We start from the raw sequence: 15903 nt of genomic DNA, 5'->3' as shown, positions 1-15903 counted from the left end.
TAAATATTCCACGGGCTGTACTAAATAAAGCTCGGCTGAGGTTCTCTTTCAACTCCACCTCTGAGAGATACATCGATGTATAATGTAGCGTGCCTTACTATTGTTCTTTCCCGAAAGTGCTCTGTACATGTTGAGGATGTGTGGTAGATTCAATCTCCCAATTCCTATATTATTTCCACAAGAGTTGAACCGCGTGGGTTAAGTCCAATGTTCAGTCCCCAGGTTACTACAAATTTTCTAAGGGGCTGTAGAACAAAGAAATAGTCATCCGCGTGGGTTATAGTATAAGCTGCGACAGCCTCTTTAATAGAATTGTCAAAGGACTCGGTGTTGTTGCCACTAGAATTTTACAAACGACTGATTTATCTGCAATTCTAAAGTACAAACACCTTACTTTTCAGCGAACTACATGTAGGATATTAAACCCCTAGTTAACTAGTTAACTAACTATAACTAAAAGATCCATTGAGGCTCATGTTAGCCTGGATTATCAGGCCATATATGCGCTTACTAAAAACAGTCGCGCATCAACAAGTCAACATCCACGACTTCATCATTTGAGAAACTTACAGATTAAGGAGCAAACCCTGTAAGCAACACGAGAAGCATCACATAACAATAAACAGGCAATGATTTAAGCCCCAAAACAAAGCTCTATCTCCCCGTACTTGATATCCACCATGACGGATGCCTTCCCCGCCACCCTGACAGGGCCAACCTCCAAGGAGCGCAAATATGATCGCCAGCTCCGCCTGTGGGCAGCAACTGGCCAGCAAGCACTTGAGGACTCTCATGTTCTGCTAGTGAACTCTGATGGCCCTCTCGGCCAATACAACACCGGTGTATCCGGCGTTGCAGGCGTTGAAACACTCAAGAACCTTGTACTGCCTGGAATTGGTGGATTCACCATCGTGGACCCAGCAATAGTTACCGAGTCTGATCTGGGTGTGAACTTCTTCCTGGAAGAAGAGTCCCTGGGAAAGTCCCGTGCCGAGGAAACCTGCCGACTGCTGAAAGAACTGAATCCAGACGTGCAGGGACATTACTATCTCAAAGTATGATTCTCCATGTCCTAAAAGTAAATGACCGTTGACTGACTTGTGAAATAGCGCGCCGAGGAGCTTCTGGCTGACCCTAAATTCTTGCCCCAGTACAAGCTGGTGATTATTTCTGGCCCAATGAGACGCTCGACTCTGGTACCTCTGATCCAGGAGGCAAAGCAACTGGGTATCCCCGTGTTATACTTGCACTCAGTTGGGTTCTTTTCCACTTTCTCCGTGCAATTGCCGGCCGAATTCCCCATTGTTGAGACACACCCAGACCCAGAGTCAACCCAGGACCTGCGTCTGCTGAATCCCTGGCCTGAGCTTGTTGCCGCCGCAGCTAACTTGGATAACCTGGAAACCATGGATGACCATCAGCACGGCCATGTGCCCTATATACTTCTCCTACTTCACTTCCTGGAGCAATGGAAACAGTCCCATCAAGGCAACGCACCAAGTAACTACAAAGAGAAAACCGAGTTCAGGGAGTTTGTGCGGTCTCAGACACGCACTTCTAACCCAGAGGGCGGCGAAGAGAACTTTGACGAGGCAGTCGCTGCTGTACTGAAGACAATTTCCCCATTCAGCCTACGCAGCTCGATCCGGGAGATCTTCGACATGAATGAGTGTCAACAGCCGTCAGCATCATCGCAAGATTTCTGGGTCATCGCCTCAGCCATCAAAACCTTCCACGCATCTCACGGCGTCCTCCCCCTCCCAGGCTCCCTACCAGACATGAAAGCCCAGTCCGCAGACTACGTGTCACTACAAAACATCTACAAGGCCAAAGCACGACAAGACATCGAAGAAGTGACAGCAACAGTACGCCAGCTCGAATCCCAGCTCAAACGCCAAACCTCCGCAATCCCAGACCGCGACATCGAAGTATTCTGCAAGAACGCCGCACACATCAAAGTCGTGATCGGCCGCGATATCCCGCAGATAAGCATCGACAGCGACGCATCAACACTGAAAATCATTCGCAACGCGCTAAGTGACCCGGACACCCTGATCCCGATATTCATCGCGACGCAGATCCTCGACTCAGTTGTGGACGAGATCCAATCGAGCAGCCGTGAAGAAGAACGTTCTGTTGACGACGACGCGCTGTGGAATAGCCACACGGAACGCATCTTGGCTCTGCTGACTGCGGCCGATGGATCGGCTGTCTGTCAGGAGGCGCGCACGCAGATCGCCAGTGCTATCAAGGAACTGCGTCGGGCTGAGGGCGGCGAGTTGCATAATATCTCGTCGTTGACGGGGGGGTTGGTTGCGCAGGAGGCGTTGAAGGTGATTACTAGACAGTATGGCCCGCTTGATAATACTTGTGTCTTTGATGGGGCTAGAAGTAAGAGCGAGATGTATAGGCTGTGATGGGGGATGGGATTTGCTATGGACGTGCTGGATGATTGAATTGCATTATGCAACTCCATGTACTGGTCGAATTCGTGCAAATTTTACTCAGAGCCATGTTATGATTTATGATCCAGTGATATTGTGATTTATAGATCTCAATAAGTAGTATCCAACTATGTAAAAGCCTTGTTGCTTAAATGGCCCAGGAGATATGGATGTTCAAATTGGCGAGCTTGGGTCGTTCTTTCAGTGGGAATGCTGAGACATTTTCGTGTAGTATGGGATATGTAGATCTTCACTCCAATGTGTATGTAGCCAGACCGGGCCCAAAACGAGAGGGATCTTTTGAGGTGCGGCGACCAATGTAGGATATCTTCGCAAGAGCTCCAACAACCGCGGAGAGCATTTTCAGCTCTCATTTGTGATCCACCAACGAGCAGACATGATATGAGATGGATATATGGACCAGCCCATAGTCTGCCCATGGTCATTATGCAGAAACGACAGTTCCGTTGCAGGCCATTGCTGTCTTCGCCTTTGCATACGGTCTCCAGCGACGGAGCTGTAATAGGCCAAGGCCTGGATTGATAACCCGAGACTCTCAACGTTTTCGCGACTTCTGATTACGATTCCACTTAGGGCCCTGAGGTCCACCCTTGTTCTCATAAAGCTTCTCCTTCCCGAACACCGAATCAGCAACTCGCAAGTAACTGACCACACCCTGATCAACGACAGCCATGACGACATTGCGGTATCCATGTCGCAGTCTCATGTACATCATACGGTCCATTTTCTCCCGCGCGGGGGGGTCAAGTGGCGTGCTTTCGAGCAAAGCACCGAGTTGTGTCATAGTGGGCATGGTGGTTTGGTCGCGTGTGCTGACGACCGCGACGCGGAAGTCTGGAGTTGGAGGCGCAGACTTTTTGAAGGGAGTTGAGGGTTTGAAAACGTGGAACACAACGCGGAAGGGTGGTGTGGTATCAGCCGGGTGTCTTTCGGGCGCGGTGACTGGGTCGTACCAGGGAATGATGGCGAGCTTGCGGTATATATCCACTTAGCAATATTGTCAGTAAAGGGAACTAAGGTAATTACCGCGAAGGTAAATGTGTGACTCACTGTAATGACGGTGAATGCCAGTGCCGATGATAGGGCCAGTTGCCGTCGAGGCCGTCGAGCGAGGGTCATGGATCCAATTGAAAAGTGACCCAAGTATACCAGCCAGACCAGGGCCATGAAGCGTGGGTGGTGTTGTTTCAATAGCATCTGAGGCATCCACATCTTCCTTCTCGAGGTCATCGCACCATCCAGGAGCTCGAACGAGCGCATAGCCCAGACGTCTGAGACCAGTATAAACGGAGTACCGCTCAAGCGTTAGACCACCTCGGCCCATAAAGCATGCATATGCAGCCTGCAAGCTCATAGGAACGGAGAGGTCTTCTTCTCCTGGTCCCGCGGGGGACCCAGATGGGCTAGGCCATCTGATATCCAGACTTCCTCGCTCAATAAGATATAAGGCTTCCTCTGGCAACAACCAGACACGGCTTAACGAGTCTGCCTGGCCCATTGTCTTGAAGAACTGGCCTTTGGGGTTGGGCACGTAGACACATGCGTCGGGGGATATCCTGGCTGAATTGGGCAAAGGCCTCGGGGGGTTGGGAGTAGACTCCGAGCTCTTTTCGTCTTCTCTGCCAGTTTTCGGTGTCGCGCGATCGGTTTTAACTGGAGGAACATAACCGTCCGGCGCGTAGAAAGCTACAACACGAGTTTTGGTATTGTGGAGACGGGGATATGAGAGCGCATTGTGCATGGCCCCCCGCGAAGCGGAGAGTACATCGGCTTGAAGTTCGGTCGGATTGGGTTCAAAGTCCTTTTCACCGCGGCGCGGGATACCGGGGGATGCATCGGCAAAGCTGTAGAGAGATTGGAGGTAAGCAATGGTAATCGAAGAAGCGATCAAGGACACTGGAGATTGGGTTCGCCATGCGTCAAGAGGAAGAGGCCGTGCTCATACAAATTCAAGTGGTTCAAGAAGCGGAAATCCTGCGTCTCGTCGGACAGGTCGACATCGGGCTCTGTTGAGGCATTTGCGGGTGCCTTAATGGCATCTTCGTCTACGTCCGCCATGTTGAATTGTTAGAGAATAAATTAGAGGGAATTTCGGAGTCAGAGTCGGGATCAGAAAAGCGCTTATCGATAAGCGGCCTTTTTCGGCAGAATAATATCTCCATGCGGGCCCCGGGAGTCTCTATGTTTATCACTCGCATGTCGCGAGATGGTATTATTATAGGGGCATATATAAGAGTATCTTATTAGGACTTAAAGCGACCAAATGCGACAGTCGCATTTATACAATAGAAATGGTTATATCGAAGTTCAAGCCGCAAGCATCTATTATCAACTGTTTTTCATGAAAGGTGCTGACCTAGCCTGCCGAGGTATAGTTCTCAAGCACATAATCAACGTCCTTGTCGCCGCGCCCTGAGAGATTGACTAGTATCCGTTCGGATGGAGGGCGCTGTGACGCCAATCGGATCGCAAAGGCTAATGCATGTGCGCTTTCCAACGCAGGAATTATACCCTCGAACTTTGACATCCGGAAGAATGCATTGACAGCTTCCTTGTCTGAAGCTCCTGCGATAAATAGCCGGCCGGCTTCATGAAGCATCGCAATCTCCGGGCCAACGCCAGGGTATGCTAGCCCTGATGCTACGGATGAGACACTGGCAGGTGTACCGTCATCTTTCTGAATCACAATCGATCGAGCGCCATGCAATGTGCCCAGTCGTCCATATGATAGCGTTGCCGCATGCTGGCCTTGTTGGCCTGGCTCATCAGACGTACCAAGAGCCTCCACCGCATGTAAAACAACGGCCGGTTCATCGATAAAGCCCGTGTATATTCCCATCGCATTGGAACCACCAGCAACGCAGGCAACCACATGCTCAGGCAGGCTTCCATTCATGGAAACGAATTGCTCGCGCGCTTCCCGACCAACTACACCTTGGAAGTCGCGAACAATCATTGGGAAAGGGTGTGGACCAATAGCCGAGCCGATTGCATAAAGCGCGTGTTCGTGCTGCTCGACGTACGCGTTGAATGCAGAATCACTAGCATCTTTAAGAGCAGACTGACCAGTCGCTACTGACACCACGCGCGCGCCGAGTAGCTGCATCTTACCAACATTCGAGCTCTGTTTGCCAACATCAACTTCTCCCATGTGAACTTCGCATTCGAGGCCAAAATAGGCAGCTGCAGTTGCCAGTGCGACGCCATGCTGGCCGGCCCCCGTCTCGGCAATTAGTTTCTTCTTACCCATTCGTTTGGCGAGTAGGGCGAAGCCAACGCAATGATTGATCTTGTGTGCGCCTGTGTGGTTTAAATCCTCCCTTTTGATGAAGATTTGAGCGCCTCCGACTTGGTTTGAAATATGTTCGAGGTAGTGTATTGGGGTCGGCCGCCCCTGAAGTCCAACCCGCACCTTACTCAGAGCGTCCTGGAATTCTGGCGATTGGTGAAGCTCCTGATAGCTGCTGGCCAATTCCAGCAGCGCAGATCGAAGTTCTTCCGGATAATGGTTGCCACCATACCGACCAAAATACCCTTCAGCATTGGGGCTGCTCTGGAAATGAGAATTCATATCTGACATCTTGTCCAACTTTGTCACTGAGCAGCAGGAAATTGTAACTTATGAAGCGCAGGCTGTCAAAATAACGGAATTGGACGTAGTAATCGTACTTGGACCTGATGGGACATCAGCATTGAGATCTATATTGATCACTAACTGTGACATGTGGATGAAATTCTTACGAGGTTTTCCGAGGTCTAAATTAGGTGATCAAATAAAAGTCTGTTGGTAGGTTTCAGGAGCCCTATTGGGGGATCTTATATCTTGTACCTTCGAGGAAATGGCCCCCGGGGAGCCGTCGGGGGGCCGTTTAAGGTTGTACACCCCGACCCGACCTTCCGACCCGCTTCAGTCCGATCCGCCATAAGCCCATCGAGCTATATGGGCCGCTTCGGTTCTCTATATGACATATTTGGGAGTCGTGTGAGGTTCCTACGCTTCGTATCCATACTCTCGCCTATGGATGTTCCCAAGCTCATCGTCGTTCAAGTGTTTATATTTGATTGTTCACCTATCAAATCCTATCAAAGAGCATTACTGCTGCCTCTGCCTCTGCCTCTCAAATATGACTAGCCTATATATTGCAGTTCTCTATTGCTTTTCCAACATCACAACTTGACTGCCATAGTCACCCTTGAAGGGGAATTGCAGACCAATGTTCATCAAGGTTCCACCGGAGTAAACCACACCGTCGTCAATCTTATAGGAAGCTTGTGCATCCAATCCCTGCAACCTAACACGCGGCCATGAATGATCAATATTCGGAGAGAGCTGGAAGACAAACAACACAGCCTTCTGACCATCCTCAGCGATGAACAAAACAGCAGGCCAATTCGAATCCTCTGGAAGGCTCAAGCGCCACATATCACCAGTAAGAACAATGGGGTTCACCTTCTCAGCGAGAGCAATAAGCCCCGGCAGAGCGGCTTTCTCCTCTTCAGGCATCTCAGCCGGGTTGAGTTCCAAGCCAAACGAGCCGCCCATCATTGCCACATGTCCGCGGAACACCACGGGGACTGTGCGGCCGGTCTGTTGGTTCGGCACTTCGGATAGGTGAGCACCCATTGCGCTGGGCGGATAAACGAGCGAAGTACCAAGCTGGATGGAGATGCGGTCAACTGCGTCTGTGTTGTCCGAAGTCCAGACCTGCGGGAAGTACTGCAGAACACCTGGGTCGAAACGGCCTCCACCCGAGGCACAACCCTCCCAGAGAACATCGGGGAATTGGGTTGTGAGTTCATCGAAAACGCGGTACATTCCGAGCATGTAGGCGTGGTTTGTGGATGGGGAAGGCATCTCATGAATGCCTCTGTTGTTGTCCCACTTGACGTAAGTAATATCTGCACTCTTGAGGACGTCTGAGACGGACTTGATGATATAGTCTTGGACTTCAGGAAGAGCGAGGTTCAGCACAAGCTGGTTGCGTCTTTGGGTGCGAGGATAGGGTCCGGCGTGTAAGACCCAGTCCGGGTGCTCGTTATACAGAGTCGAATTCGGACTGACCATTTCCGGCTCGAACCAGATACCGAAGCGCAGCTTTTCTGACGAGTTCGCAACTTTCAGGTCCGTGATCTTCTTCACAATCGGCTCCAGACCATCTGGGAACCGGTCAGGGTTTGGGATCCAGTCACCCAGTCCCGCCTGGTCGGAGAGACGTGGGTATTCCTTGCCGAACCAGCCGTCATCCAGAACGAAGAGCTTGGCGCCTACTTCAGCGGCTTCCTTTGCCAAATCGTAGATGGTGCTCTGGTTGTAAGTGAAAACCAGTCCTTCCCAACTGTTCAGCAATGTAGGACGATCACTAGTGGCAAACTTGCTCTTGATGAGATGGTTGCGGTACAAGCGATGCAAGGAGCGTGACATTCCACCGAGGCCATCCTTGGAGTATACCGAGACACACTCCGGGGAGGTAAGAGTCTCCCCGGGGGGCAGAGTCCACGAGAGCTGGCCAGGGTTGAAACCCAGAAGAGCACGCGTGAAGCCCTGTGAACCTTTCTCGACGCTCACGGAGAATGAACCTGTGTATACAAGCGAGAACCCCCATACCTCTCCATGAGACTCGGTGGCGGAGGGCTCTGCCAAAGCTAAGAAAGGATTATGCTGGTGAGAGGAGTAGCCAGTGGAACTTCCAAAGCTTTGGATACCGTATGTGATCCTTTCTCTCTCTCGGTGCGCTTCTCTTGCCCAATCACCACGAAGGCTAATCATGTCCAACTCTTCAAACGGCAAATCCACGCTCAGACTGGCTAGAGACTCAATTGTGATATTTTCCTTTCCATGATTCGTAACATTCACGCTGCGCACAATGGCATCATGCTTAGGGAAAATCGAGTACGAGAGGTCCGCGCCCACATCGCTGTACTTGTCATATAAACTGATGACCAAGGTGCTAACATCTTCTTCTGTGCCAAACGTGCTTGGCAACCCAGGCAGAGCAGGCTTGCCTGGGATAAGCTTGTGCGATTTGTACTGGAATTCAGACACGGTATACCCTGCTGACTGACGAATGCGAATGGCAGGGATGCGGAAATCCCCTCGACCTTGGTCTGGGAACTCACGACGAACACGTCCGATATGACTATCCCAGCCATTGATCTCGCCTACAGCTTCCAGAGGGATCTCAGCTCCGACGGGGCCGCCGAAGTGGTCTCCTAGGAGGTCACCAGTGGCGTTGTCCACATGAATGCGATACGAGACATTTTCTCCATTGAGGGCAAAGAAAGTGCCATCTGCCACAATTGCTATAAAGTATAAGGCCAGGTTTGAAAATGGAAAAGAACAGAGGCAGACTCACGCTTTGTACTTGTTTCCTTGGCCATAACGGCGGAGGAATATGCAAGGAGACTAAGGCCAGTGGCCACAACACTCCTTGATAAGTAGACCATTTTAGCTGTGCTTTCAATGAATCAATCCAGAATCTGGGAAGCCCGTACCTTTTTATATCTTTCACCCCGGTGGAGAGGTTGCACCAAAGAGGTATTGGCTATGTAAATCTCAAAAATCAAGTAGAACAGGCCTCGTTCGCAATAAACTTCTAGTCTGAACTATAACTAGTGAAATGCCGATCAACAAAACTTCGGCGATACTCATGGTATATGTAGAAGCTGGGGTTTACTGTTGTGGGGTCAAAATGCGGAGGAAACCCCGGGGATACTCCGTGCTGCGCCGTGTCGCAGGCGGTTTTGAACGTCCCTCATTGGCTTTGGATTTTTCAATTCCGACGCAGTGTGCTAACTCCTCAATCTCGTCAATGATCTAGCCAGTGACTTTCTTTATTTGGAAGGAGAATGAGACTAGCAAAGGCCTGTTCAATATGCCGGTGAGTAATTCATCCCCCCCCACCAAACCCCATACTCATCTGCCATAAGTGAACGTCGTCGAAAATGCGAAATCCCGGCACCCGGTCGCTCGTGTGTCTATTGCTCTGCCCGAAGTCTAGCATGTACTCGGAAACAGCTCTCCGTGCCGAAAAAACCTTCTACAACAGAAGAAAAAACCGTCGGGACTGTGTCTCTACCAGAAAAATGCAATTTACCAGATCAAGAACTCTGCACTGAACTGGTGAAGCTGTATTTTGATTATGTGCATGATAAATTTCATTCTCTCTTCCATCGGCCGAGTCTGATGGAAGATATACGTCGGGGTCAAGCGCCCGAGAATTTAATATACGGGATGCTCGCATTATCGGCACGGTATGCCTCTTCTACTCGGCCCGAGTGAAACTAAAACTGACTCGGGTAGATTTTCAAAACACTCTTTCTTTGCCGGAACAAATCCTCGGGAAAGAGGGAAAGACTATGCCAAAAGATGTGAGCAATTACTCAACTTGAATGATGTCTCGTTGACAACAATCCAAGTTTGTGTTTTGCTCGGCGCCATTGCTGTAGTAGATGGAAGAAATCCTGCCTCGGAGACTATCTACTACTCAATTGCATGTCGTATTGCCCAACTCCTTGATCTCCCAAACTGTGATGCCGCAAGTCGTGTGGAAAAAGAAGTAAACATAAGAGGTTCGTAACGAACCACTCGAAAATACCCAACACTCTAACATCCAACACAGTATGGTGGACGCTCTGCATGATAGACGTCTGGTCCTCAACAGGAGTCCGACTCCCACGTCTAATGAACCCCCAACCAAACATCCCCCTCCCAATGAACGAAGCAACCTTCCTCGCCATGACCCGCACCGAAGGTTTCACAGTATCAATCTCAATCGACCGCACTTCATCTCTCCTAGCACAGATGGTCCTCCTAAATCGAATCCTCTCAGAAATCAACGATTTCAACACCAAAGCCGCCACAACAACCCTCGGCGAAGAATACATCATGACAACCATCTCAACTCTCTCCGCAGACCTCTCCACCTGGCTCAGAAACCTACCCGCACACATGCACGACACACCCTCCAACCTTCAAGCCTACGCATCCCAGGGCCAAGGCCACCTCTTCGTAACCCTCTATCTAGGCTACTACAACTACGGCCAAATGCTGTTCTACCGCTTCCTGCACGAAGACATCGGAGGCTACACACCACACACGCACTTCTACGCACAGCAATGCAAAGAGCACGCCGTTCAGCTCTGCGAGATGATCTACCGGTCCGAGGAAGTGCCCGGGTGCGCCGTGCTGTACAATATGGTCGGACATGTACTTGTTATTGCATCGACTGTGCAGATCCATACGTTGCTTTTCGGTGATGAGGAGAGTGCTGTGAGAGCGAGGGCGAGACTCGAAAGGAATTTTGTTATTCTGACTAAACTGCGTGCGCTGTGGCCTACACTTGATGTTTGTATGGAGCGGTTACAGGCTTTTCATCGGGCTTGTAGGAGCTCGGTTGATACTAGTTTTTGTATGGATGAGTGGATGGTGAGGTTTTTGGTTGAGTTTGCTAATCCGGTAAGTGATAAGGATGGGGGTGCGGGTGTGGAGGTGCCTTGGGCTTTGGAGGATATTGGGATTTGTTAGGTATCTGCTATCTATAGATGTAGCAATGATGTTGGTTTTTCACTGTGTTGAGGCCAAGAGATCATATAGATGAAACCAGGCGGTGACGAGAGCGGTCAATATATATATCCTGTGCACGGGGGTTTCATCCATGATATATATATGCCCCTCTAATTGAGCCAAGCACCAACTTTTCAAATACTAGGCATATTTGCTCCTGGATCATATCACATGGACGAAAGAAACCAAAATATCGTGGACTATAACGAAAGTTTGCGCAAGGTATATCGCCCAAGGAAACCACCAAATGCAGGAAATAACAAACAAGATTAGATATCAAACAGCCTTGAGAATGCCCTCAAGACCTTTGGACCCTCCTCAAGACAGTACCAAACCATACTTGAAATGTTGAAAGAATGTCTCCAGGATATTGAGAACGAAAGCCAAAAGCAAAGCGAAGCCCAGGTGGTTGACGCAAACATGCTCAGCATTGCCATGGGATTTTTAGAAATTGGAAAATAAGCTGCACATATACATATGTAATATGATAACTACGAATTGAGCGAGAGAGGTGGTTGAAAGCTGAAGCGAGAAATGAAAGCATGTATATATAGGAGATCAAAAAGGACCTCTATGGTCCAATACAAAAGGTACATCCGTCAGGGGTGGATTTGAATACCCTTTTCAATTGACTTTCTGGTTGTGTTTAAACGATATGTATCATTGGGCGTGGTTGAAGAGATTTTATGTTCCAAATGATAATATGCATAGGCAAGAGGATAGATGATTTCGGATTCCTAAATCCATATCCAGGGCACATGGATACAAATTGTATCGCCATTGGGACAGATGCATGACTGATCCAGCATGCGGAAATAATTACCAAATGGCCAAACATGACCAAATACACATATGCAGTGGGGAGACACTGGTCAGAAGTCAAGAGCCAGGGCAACACTCAACTTTCTCCAAATCTTTAAACAGGTAGCCCAAGCACCCCATCCCCGTTCTGTCCAGAGACAAATAAACAGCCACCTTTCAGGAATGTCATGCAACCAACTCCAAAATCTATGCAATCGTAAGACATGTCATGATATAGCGTGGTTGCGGAGGAGAGCCTCCAACCTCCGCACCCGCCGGGGCATCAAAAGTAACGGCAGCCGTCCCCGTTTGTGGGATTACCGTTTAGGAGCTCCGGTATCAAGACGGAGGGGGGATTTATTAAATAAGTTCATCATTGTTATCGTGAAGAGTTGGATCGTGTCCCATATCAGTCGATCAACGGTTTCTTCTGGTTGCCGACAATAGCGGCGCCTAGATGGCTGAGGGCGTTGTGGTCGTTTGGTCGTACAATTGCCGGAAGAGGTAGCATGGGGTTATCCGGGTTGACGTGGGCGGCGTCTCGTGCGGCTTGCTCGATTGCTTCCATTTCTTCTTTGCAGCCGGCGTGGTCGAGAGGGCAGACGACGATTGGTTGTCGAATGGTAATGTCTCTTGCGGAGGTTAAGTGGGCCTGTTGTGTGTGAGTGTTGGGGCAGATATACTATGGGAATAGGAAGAACGAACTCGAACTGTGAGGTAGTACTCGATTTTATATAGACTTGCTGTGGTTGTGAAGCCGCTCACACCGTACGTTGGAAATGCCGTCCTACTTCTTGGCAGGATTCCTTCTGCGTCGCGGAGGTCCTTGGCGGGGAATACCAACCCTAGGTTTGTTAAATAGCCCGATTGGGGCAGTTTGACACCGATAGTCTCTGTTTTCTTGGCCAGAACTTTGACTTTGCGCTGGGGCTCATCGCCTTCGTGGTTGTAGACGATTTCCTCATCGATGCCGATGGTGATCTTGCTGATGGTCACTTTACGCGCCTTACTCATCCAACTCTCGTTCGGCGACAGTTTGACATAGACGCTGACGGGATCGAGAGGACCGTAAGACCATCGTGGTAGTGAGATGGCTAATGTGACCAGATGATCTGATACGCGCTCCGCCGACTCCGGACGATTGTACATGCCGAATGTGGAGAGTGTGTCATAGCGCGCGATGGGGACGGGGAAGGTGTATTTGTGCTGCTGCTGCTGCCCTTGTTGGACCATCACCACCATCTCGTAATACGTTTCAGCGGTGCGACTCGGGAGCTGGACACTAGCTGGGGGTACACGGCGAGAGGCATCGCGGCCCCCACGACCAAATGGAATAAAAAGAACGAAGGGCAGATCCATAGATATTACTTCTTCGTATTCTCGACCGGCCGGACATCGAAATAGGAGCATCTCTTTGCCGACGATATCGGTGATCTCTTTCCGCGGCGGAGCCAGGCGCTTCTTTGTGAGGGAGTCGGCCGAAGGGTGAATTGTCTCGCGGCGGAGGAGGGAAATAGTGACGAGCGAGACGTTGACCGGAGCTGTGATGCCGGCGCAGGGTCTGATTTCCACTTTACCCTCAATTCGTGGCTTGGAGAGTCAGTCAATGGGGCCGCGTTGAGCAGGGGGCCAAACCGGCTTGTCGCATGTATCGCAGGGCGCTTACCATGGTCGCAGAAATTCCTGGGTATCCGATCAGAAAATTGCCATTTGCTGGGCCTGATACACGCACAAAGGCGGCCATCTCGAGTCAGCCGTGCCTGTCGCACCATAGATATGTGGCGGAGGTTGGTCGAGTTGTGGGGAATATGCGAGTGGACGGATTTGACACGGTTCATAAGGGTTCGACGATGGGTTGGGTAGAGTGTGTGAACGTATAGATGCCTTCAATAATGTGAGGCTAAAAGAGGTAAGTGCCCAACGGTCTAGATGTCTAGATGTTCCAGGTAGGGAGAAGTGAAGGAGCTGAGCTTCCCAAAGGTAGTGGGGAAAGGTGAACACTTAGCCCCCCAACAGCCACAATTTACTTGAGCCTCCGTTGGGTTTGGCTCTAAGATCCTATCAAATGGTCTAAAATATACTATATAATGTAAACTATATAAGATCTAACAGGTCTCAGATCTCTACATATGTACCCTAGACGTAATAATGCCTTATCAATACACGCCCAGTTTCCAACCCATGTCATCATCGTCATCGCACATTAAATTATGTATCTTGAATAGAATATATTAGTTGTAGGTACATACACAGTATGTGTATATATTTAGTAAGATATAGATCAAAACAAAATGCCCCAATAACCATGGACGAAATTCCGGACCTTCGGAAGATTTCCCAAAATTTGGTTGCCAGTGCAACCATCGCCTCCCTCTCCACTCAACTTCTACATATACCCGCACACCACTACTACAGCATTCTACAGCATTATGCCTCGTCGCGCAGCAAAAACCGGGTCGCAGTCGACACTGTCATTTGGAGCTCGGGGGCGAGTCACCAAACCAGTCACCGCACCATCTCATAAAGCCAAGGCCCTCGACTCAACTCCATCTGACAACTCTACCCCCGCCACCCCGGAGCCCCAGCAGCTCTCTGTTACCCCAAACGAACCCTCTAAGCCCCATGTCGCAGAGCTAGCGGTGCGACAGCAGGCCGCAGTCGAACACCAAGCTCCCCTATCTGAAGAGGACAAGCGGGCACTGAAGTTGAACAAGCAGGATATCTGGCGATACTGGCGGGCGCAAGAGCAGACCCGCAAGGCACCCAGTGGTAGGTCGAGTCTTCCCTGGGCGTTAGTATGAATCAAGAGGCTAAGTCCATTCGATAGCCCACCAGCAAGGCATGGATGTAGAGGAAAAGATTCTCCGTCATTTTGATCTTTCCAGCCAATATGGGGTATGTTGTCTGGGTCCGCAAGAGTTCTTTATCAAGAAGCCATCTAACATAATGTCCTTTTTTTCTCTCGTTAGCCCTGCGTTGGAATCGCTCGAGTCAAGCGTTGGAGACGGGCTCATCAGCTGAAGCTTAACCCGCCCATCGAAGTCCTAGCCGTTCTTCTCAAGGGGAAGAACACCAAGGAGCGAGCATATATTGATGAATTGTTATCCTGACATATCGTGATTTGAATTGGCGTTGACAGACATGCATGGATTGGGCGTTGGGATTAATGAGACATGAATGACATATGGGTACTCCATATTCCGAGGCTTCAAAAGGTTGTAAATTCAATGGAAGAATAACTTCCACTTTCACGCGAATCCGTCGAGACTTCCATGTGAGCTGACCGCGTCGGATTTACATTGTCTCAGGCAAATTGAACCCAGATGGCAATTTCCGCTTATAAGCCGTATACGTCTAATACGATAGAGAATGCCCGATCCTAGAGGCGTTGTCGATCCTCATTTTAAGTTGTCATCTAGAAAGGGTGTTCTCGGGTCAAGATGTCTATATTTATCTGAGATTAGAGATTTAGAAGACCAGGATGTGAAATCTCTTCGAATTCAGGTCCGTGTTATCCCCGGATTGAGACAATGGGTCTGTCTGGGGACCCCACGATATTGGATATTGGCGATATTTGCTTTTTCTCAACTTTTTCTCAACCTGAATCCTCTCTACTCCGTACTATAAGTCTATGAGGTACATACAGACTATGTATATTTTTTACCATCATGTCCACTACAAGGGTCTTTCGCCTCAGCATATAGTTAGTCATTGGAATGCAGTCTAAGCCTAATGTAGATGTCTCACCAGGCCAATGCGCCTTTTTTTTCTCATCGAGTGGCTGAGATCCCTCCAGGTATCCTGGTGTTAGTTTTGTTAATTAAATACTTCATACCTTTTCACTCTCTTTGCTATAAGTAGACCCCTTCAGACCGAAAGGGGACCTAGAGGCGACTTAGCGGCCGATAAGGTTAGGCTTTTGGTGAATATGGGCGAAGATATGAGATTTGTGTTCAATTGATTTTTGTAATAAATTTTGAGATTGTGTAGTCCAAATGAATATACGGAGACAGGTGCCGAAATCCTAGGCCTAGCGTACCTAGATATACGGAAACTATTCCCTTCCCAATCCCT

At 49.5% G+C, this 15903-nt stretch overlaps 8 protein-coding genes across 8 annotated transcripts; 4 read left to right on the top strand and 4 right to left on the bottom strand.

Moving 5' to 3' along the window:
* Positions 1 to 680: 680 nt before the first annotated feature.
* On the top strand, positions 681 to 2417 carry N7447_010116 (NEDD8-activating enzyme E1 regulatory subunit; the record flags this gene model as incomplete). The annotated part of the gene is made up of 2 exons (XM_057234378.1): positions 681 to 1055; positions 1110 to 2417. 2 exons carry the CDS (start codon positions 681 to 683, stop codon positions 2415 to 2417), a joined length of 1683 nt encoding a protein of 560 aa, XP_057081662.1.
* A 583-nt stretch (positions 2418 to 3000) lies between these two features.
* Positions 3001 to 4523, bottom strand: N7447_010115 (tRNA-splicing endonuclease subunit SEN54 family protein; the record flags this gene model as incomplete). Its single annotated transcript, XM_057234377.1, has 3 exons — positions 3001 to 3452; positions 3516 to 4309; positions 4411 to 4523. The coding sequence occupies 3 exons, from the start codon at positions 4521 to 4523 to the stop codon at positions 3001 to 3003; spliced, it is 1359 nt and encodes a 452-aa protein (XP_057081661.1).
* Positions 4524 to 4821: 298 nt separating this feature from the next.
* N7447_010114 (tryptophan synthase subunit beta) lies at positions 4822 to 6045 on the bottom strand (the record flags this gene model as incomplete). The annotated part of the gene is made up of 1 exon (XM_057234376.1): positions 4822 to 6045. The coding sequence occupies one exon, from the start codon at positions 6043 to 6045 to the stop codon at positions 4822 to 4824; it is 1224 nt and encodes a 407-aa protein (XP_057081660.1).
* Positions 6046 to 6615: 570 nt separating this feature from the next.
* N7447_010113 (alpha-galactosidase) lies at positions 6616 to 8909 on the bottom strand (the record flags this gene model as incomplete). The annotated part of the gene is made up of 2 exons (XM_057234375.1): positions 6616 to 8765; positions 8819 to 8909. 2 exons carry the CDS (start codon positions 8907 to 8909, stop codon positions 6616 to 6618), a joined length of 2241 nt encoding a protein of 746 aa, XP_057081659.1.
* A 1267-nt stretch (positions 8910 to 10176) lies between these two features.
* Positions 10177 to 10989, top strand: N7447_010112 (putative C6 transcription factor; the record flags this gene model as incomplete). The annotated part of the gene is made up of 1 exon (XM_057234374.1): positions 10177 to 10989. The coding sequence occupies one exon, from the start codon at positions 10177 to 10179 to the stop codon at positions 10987 to 10989; it is 813 nt and encodes a 270-aa protein (XP_057081658.1).
* A 210-nt stretch (positions 10990 to 11199) lies between these two features.
* Positions 11200 to 11490, top strand: N7447_010111 (uncharacterized protein; the record flags this gene model as incomplete). The annotated part of the gene is made up of 2 exons (XM_057234373.1): positions 11200 to 11250; positions 11302 to 11490. The coding sequence occupies 2 exons, from the start codon at positions 11200 to 11202 to the stop codon at positions 11488 to 11490; spliced, it is 240 nt and encodes a 79-aa protein (XP_057081657.1).
* A 742-nt stretch (positions 11491 to 12232) lies between these two features.
* Positions 12233 to 13573, bottom strand: N7447_010110 (arrestin C-terminal domain-containing protein; the record flags this gene model as incomplete). The annotated part of the gene is made up of 3 exons (XM_057234372.1): positions 12233 to 12481; positions 12535 to 13419; positions 13496 to 13573. The coding sequence occupies 3 exons, from the start codon at positions 13571 to 13573 to the stop codon at positions 12239 to 12241; spliced, it is 1206 nt and encodes a 401-aa protein (XP_057081656.1). The 3' UTR covers positions 12233 to 12238.
* A 685-nt stretch (positions 13574 to 14258) lies between these two features.
* N7447_010109 (putative DNA polymerase delta subunit 4) lies at positions 14259 to 14939 on the top strand (the record flags this gene model as incomplete). Its single annotated transcript, XM_057234371.1, has 3 exons — positions 14259 to 14598; positions 14657 to 14724; positions 14799 to 14939. The coding sequence occupies 3 exons, from the start codon at positions 14259 to 14261 to the stop codon at positions 14937 to 14939; spliced, it is 549 nt and encodes a 182-aa protein (XP_057081655.1).
* Positions 14940 to 15903: the final 964 nt, after the last annotated feature.

Source organism: Penicillium robsamsonii (assembly GCF_028829455.1).
Source record: "Penicillium robsamsonii strain IBT 29466 chromosome Unknown utg000006l_segment0_segment0, whole genome shotgun sequence".
NCBI classification, from domain to species: domain Eukaryota; kingdom Fungi; phylum Ascomycota; class Eurotiomycetes; order Eurotiales; family Aspergillaceae; genus Penicillium; species Penicillium robsamsonii.
This window is presented reverse-complemented; position numbering and strand designations above follow the sequence as displayed.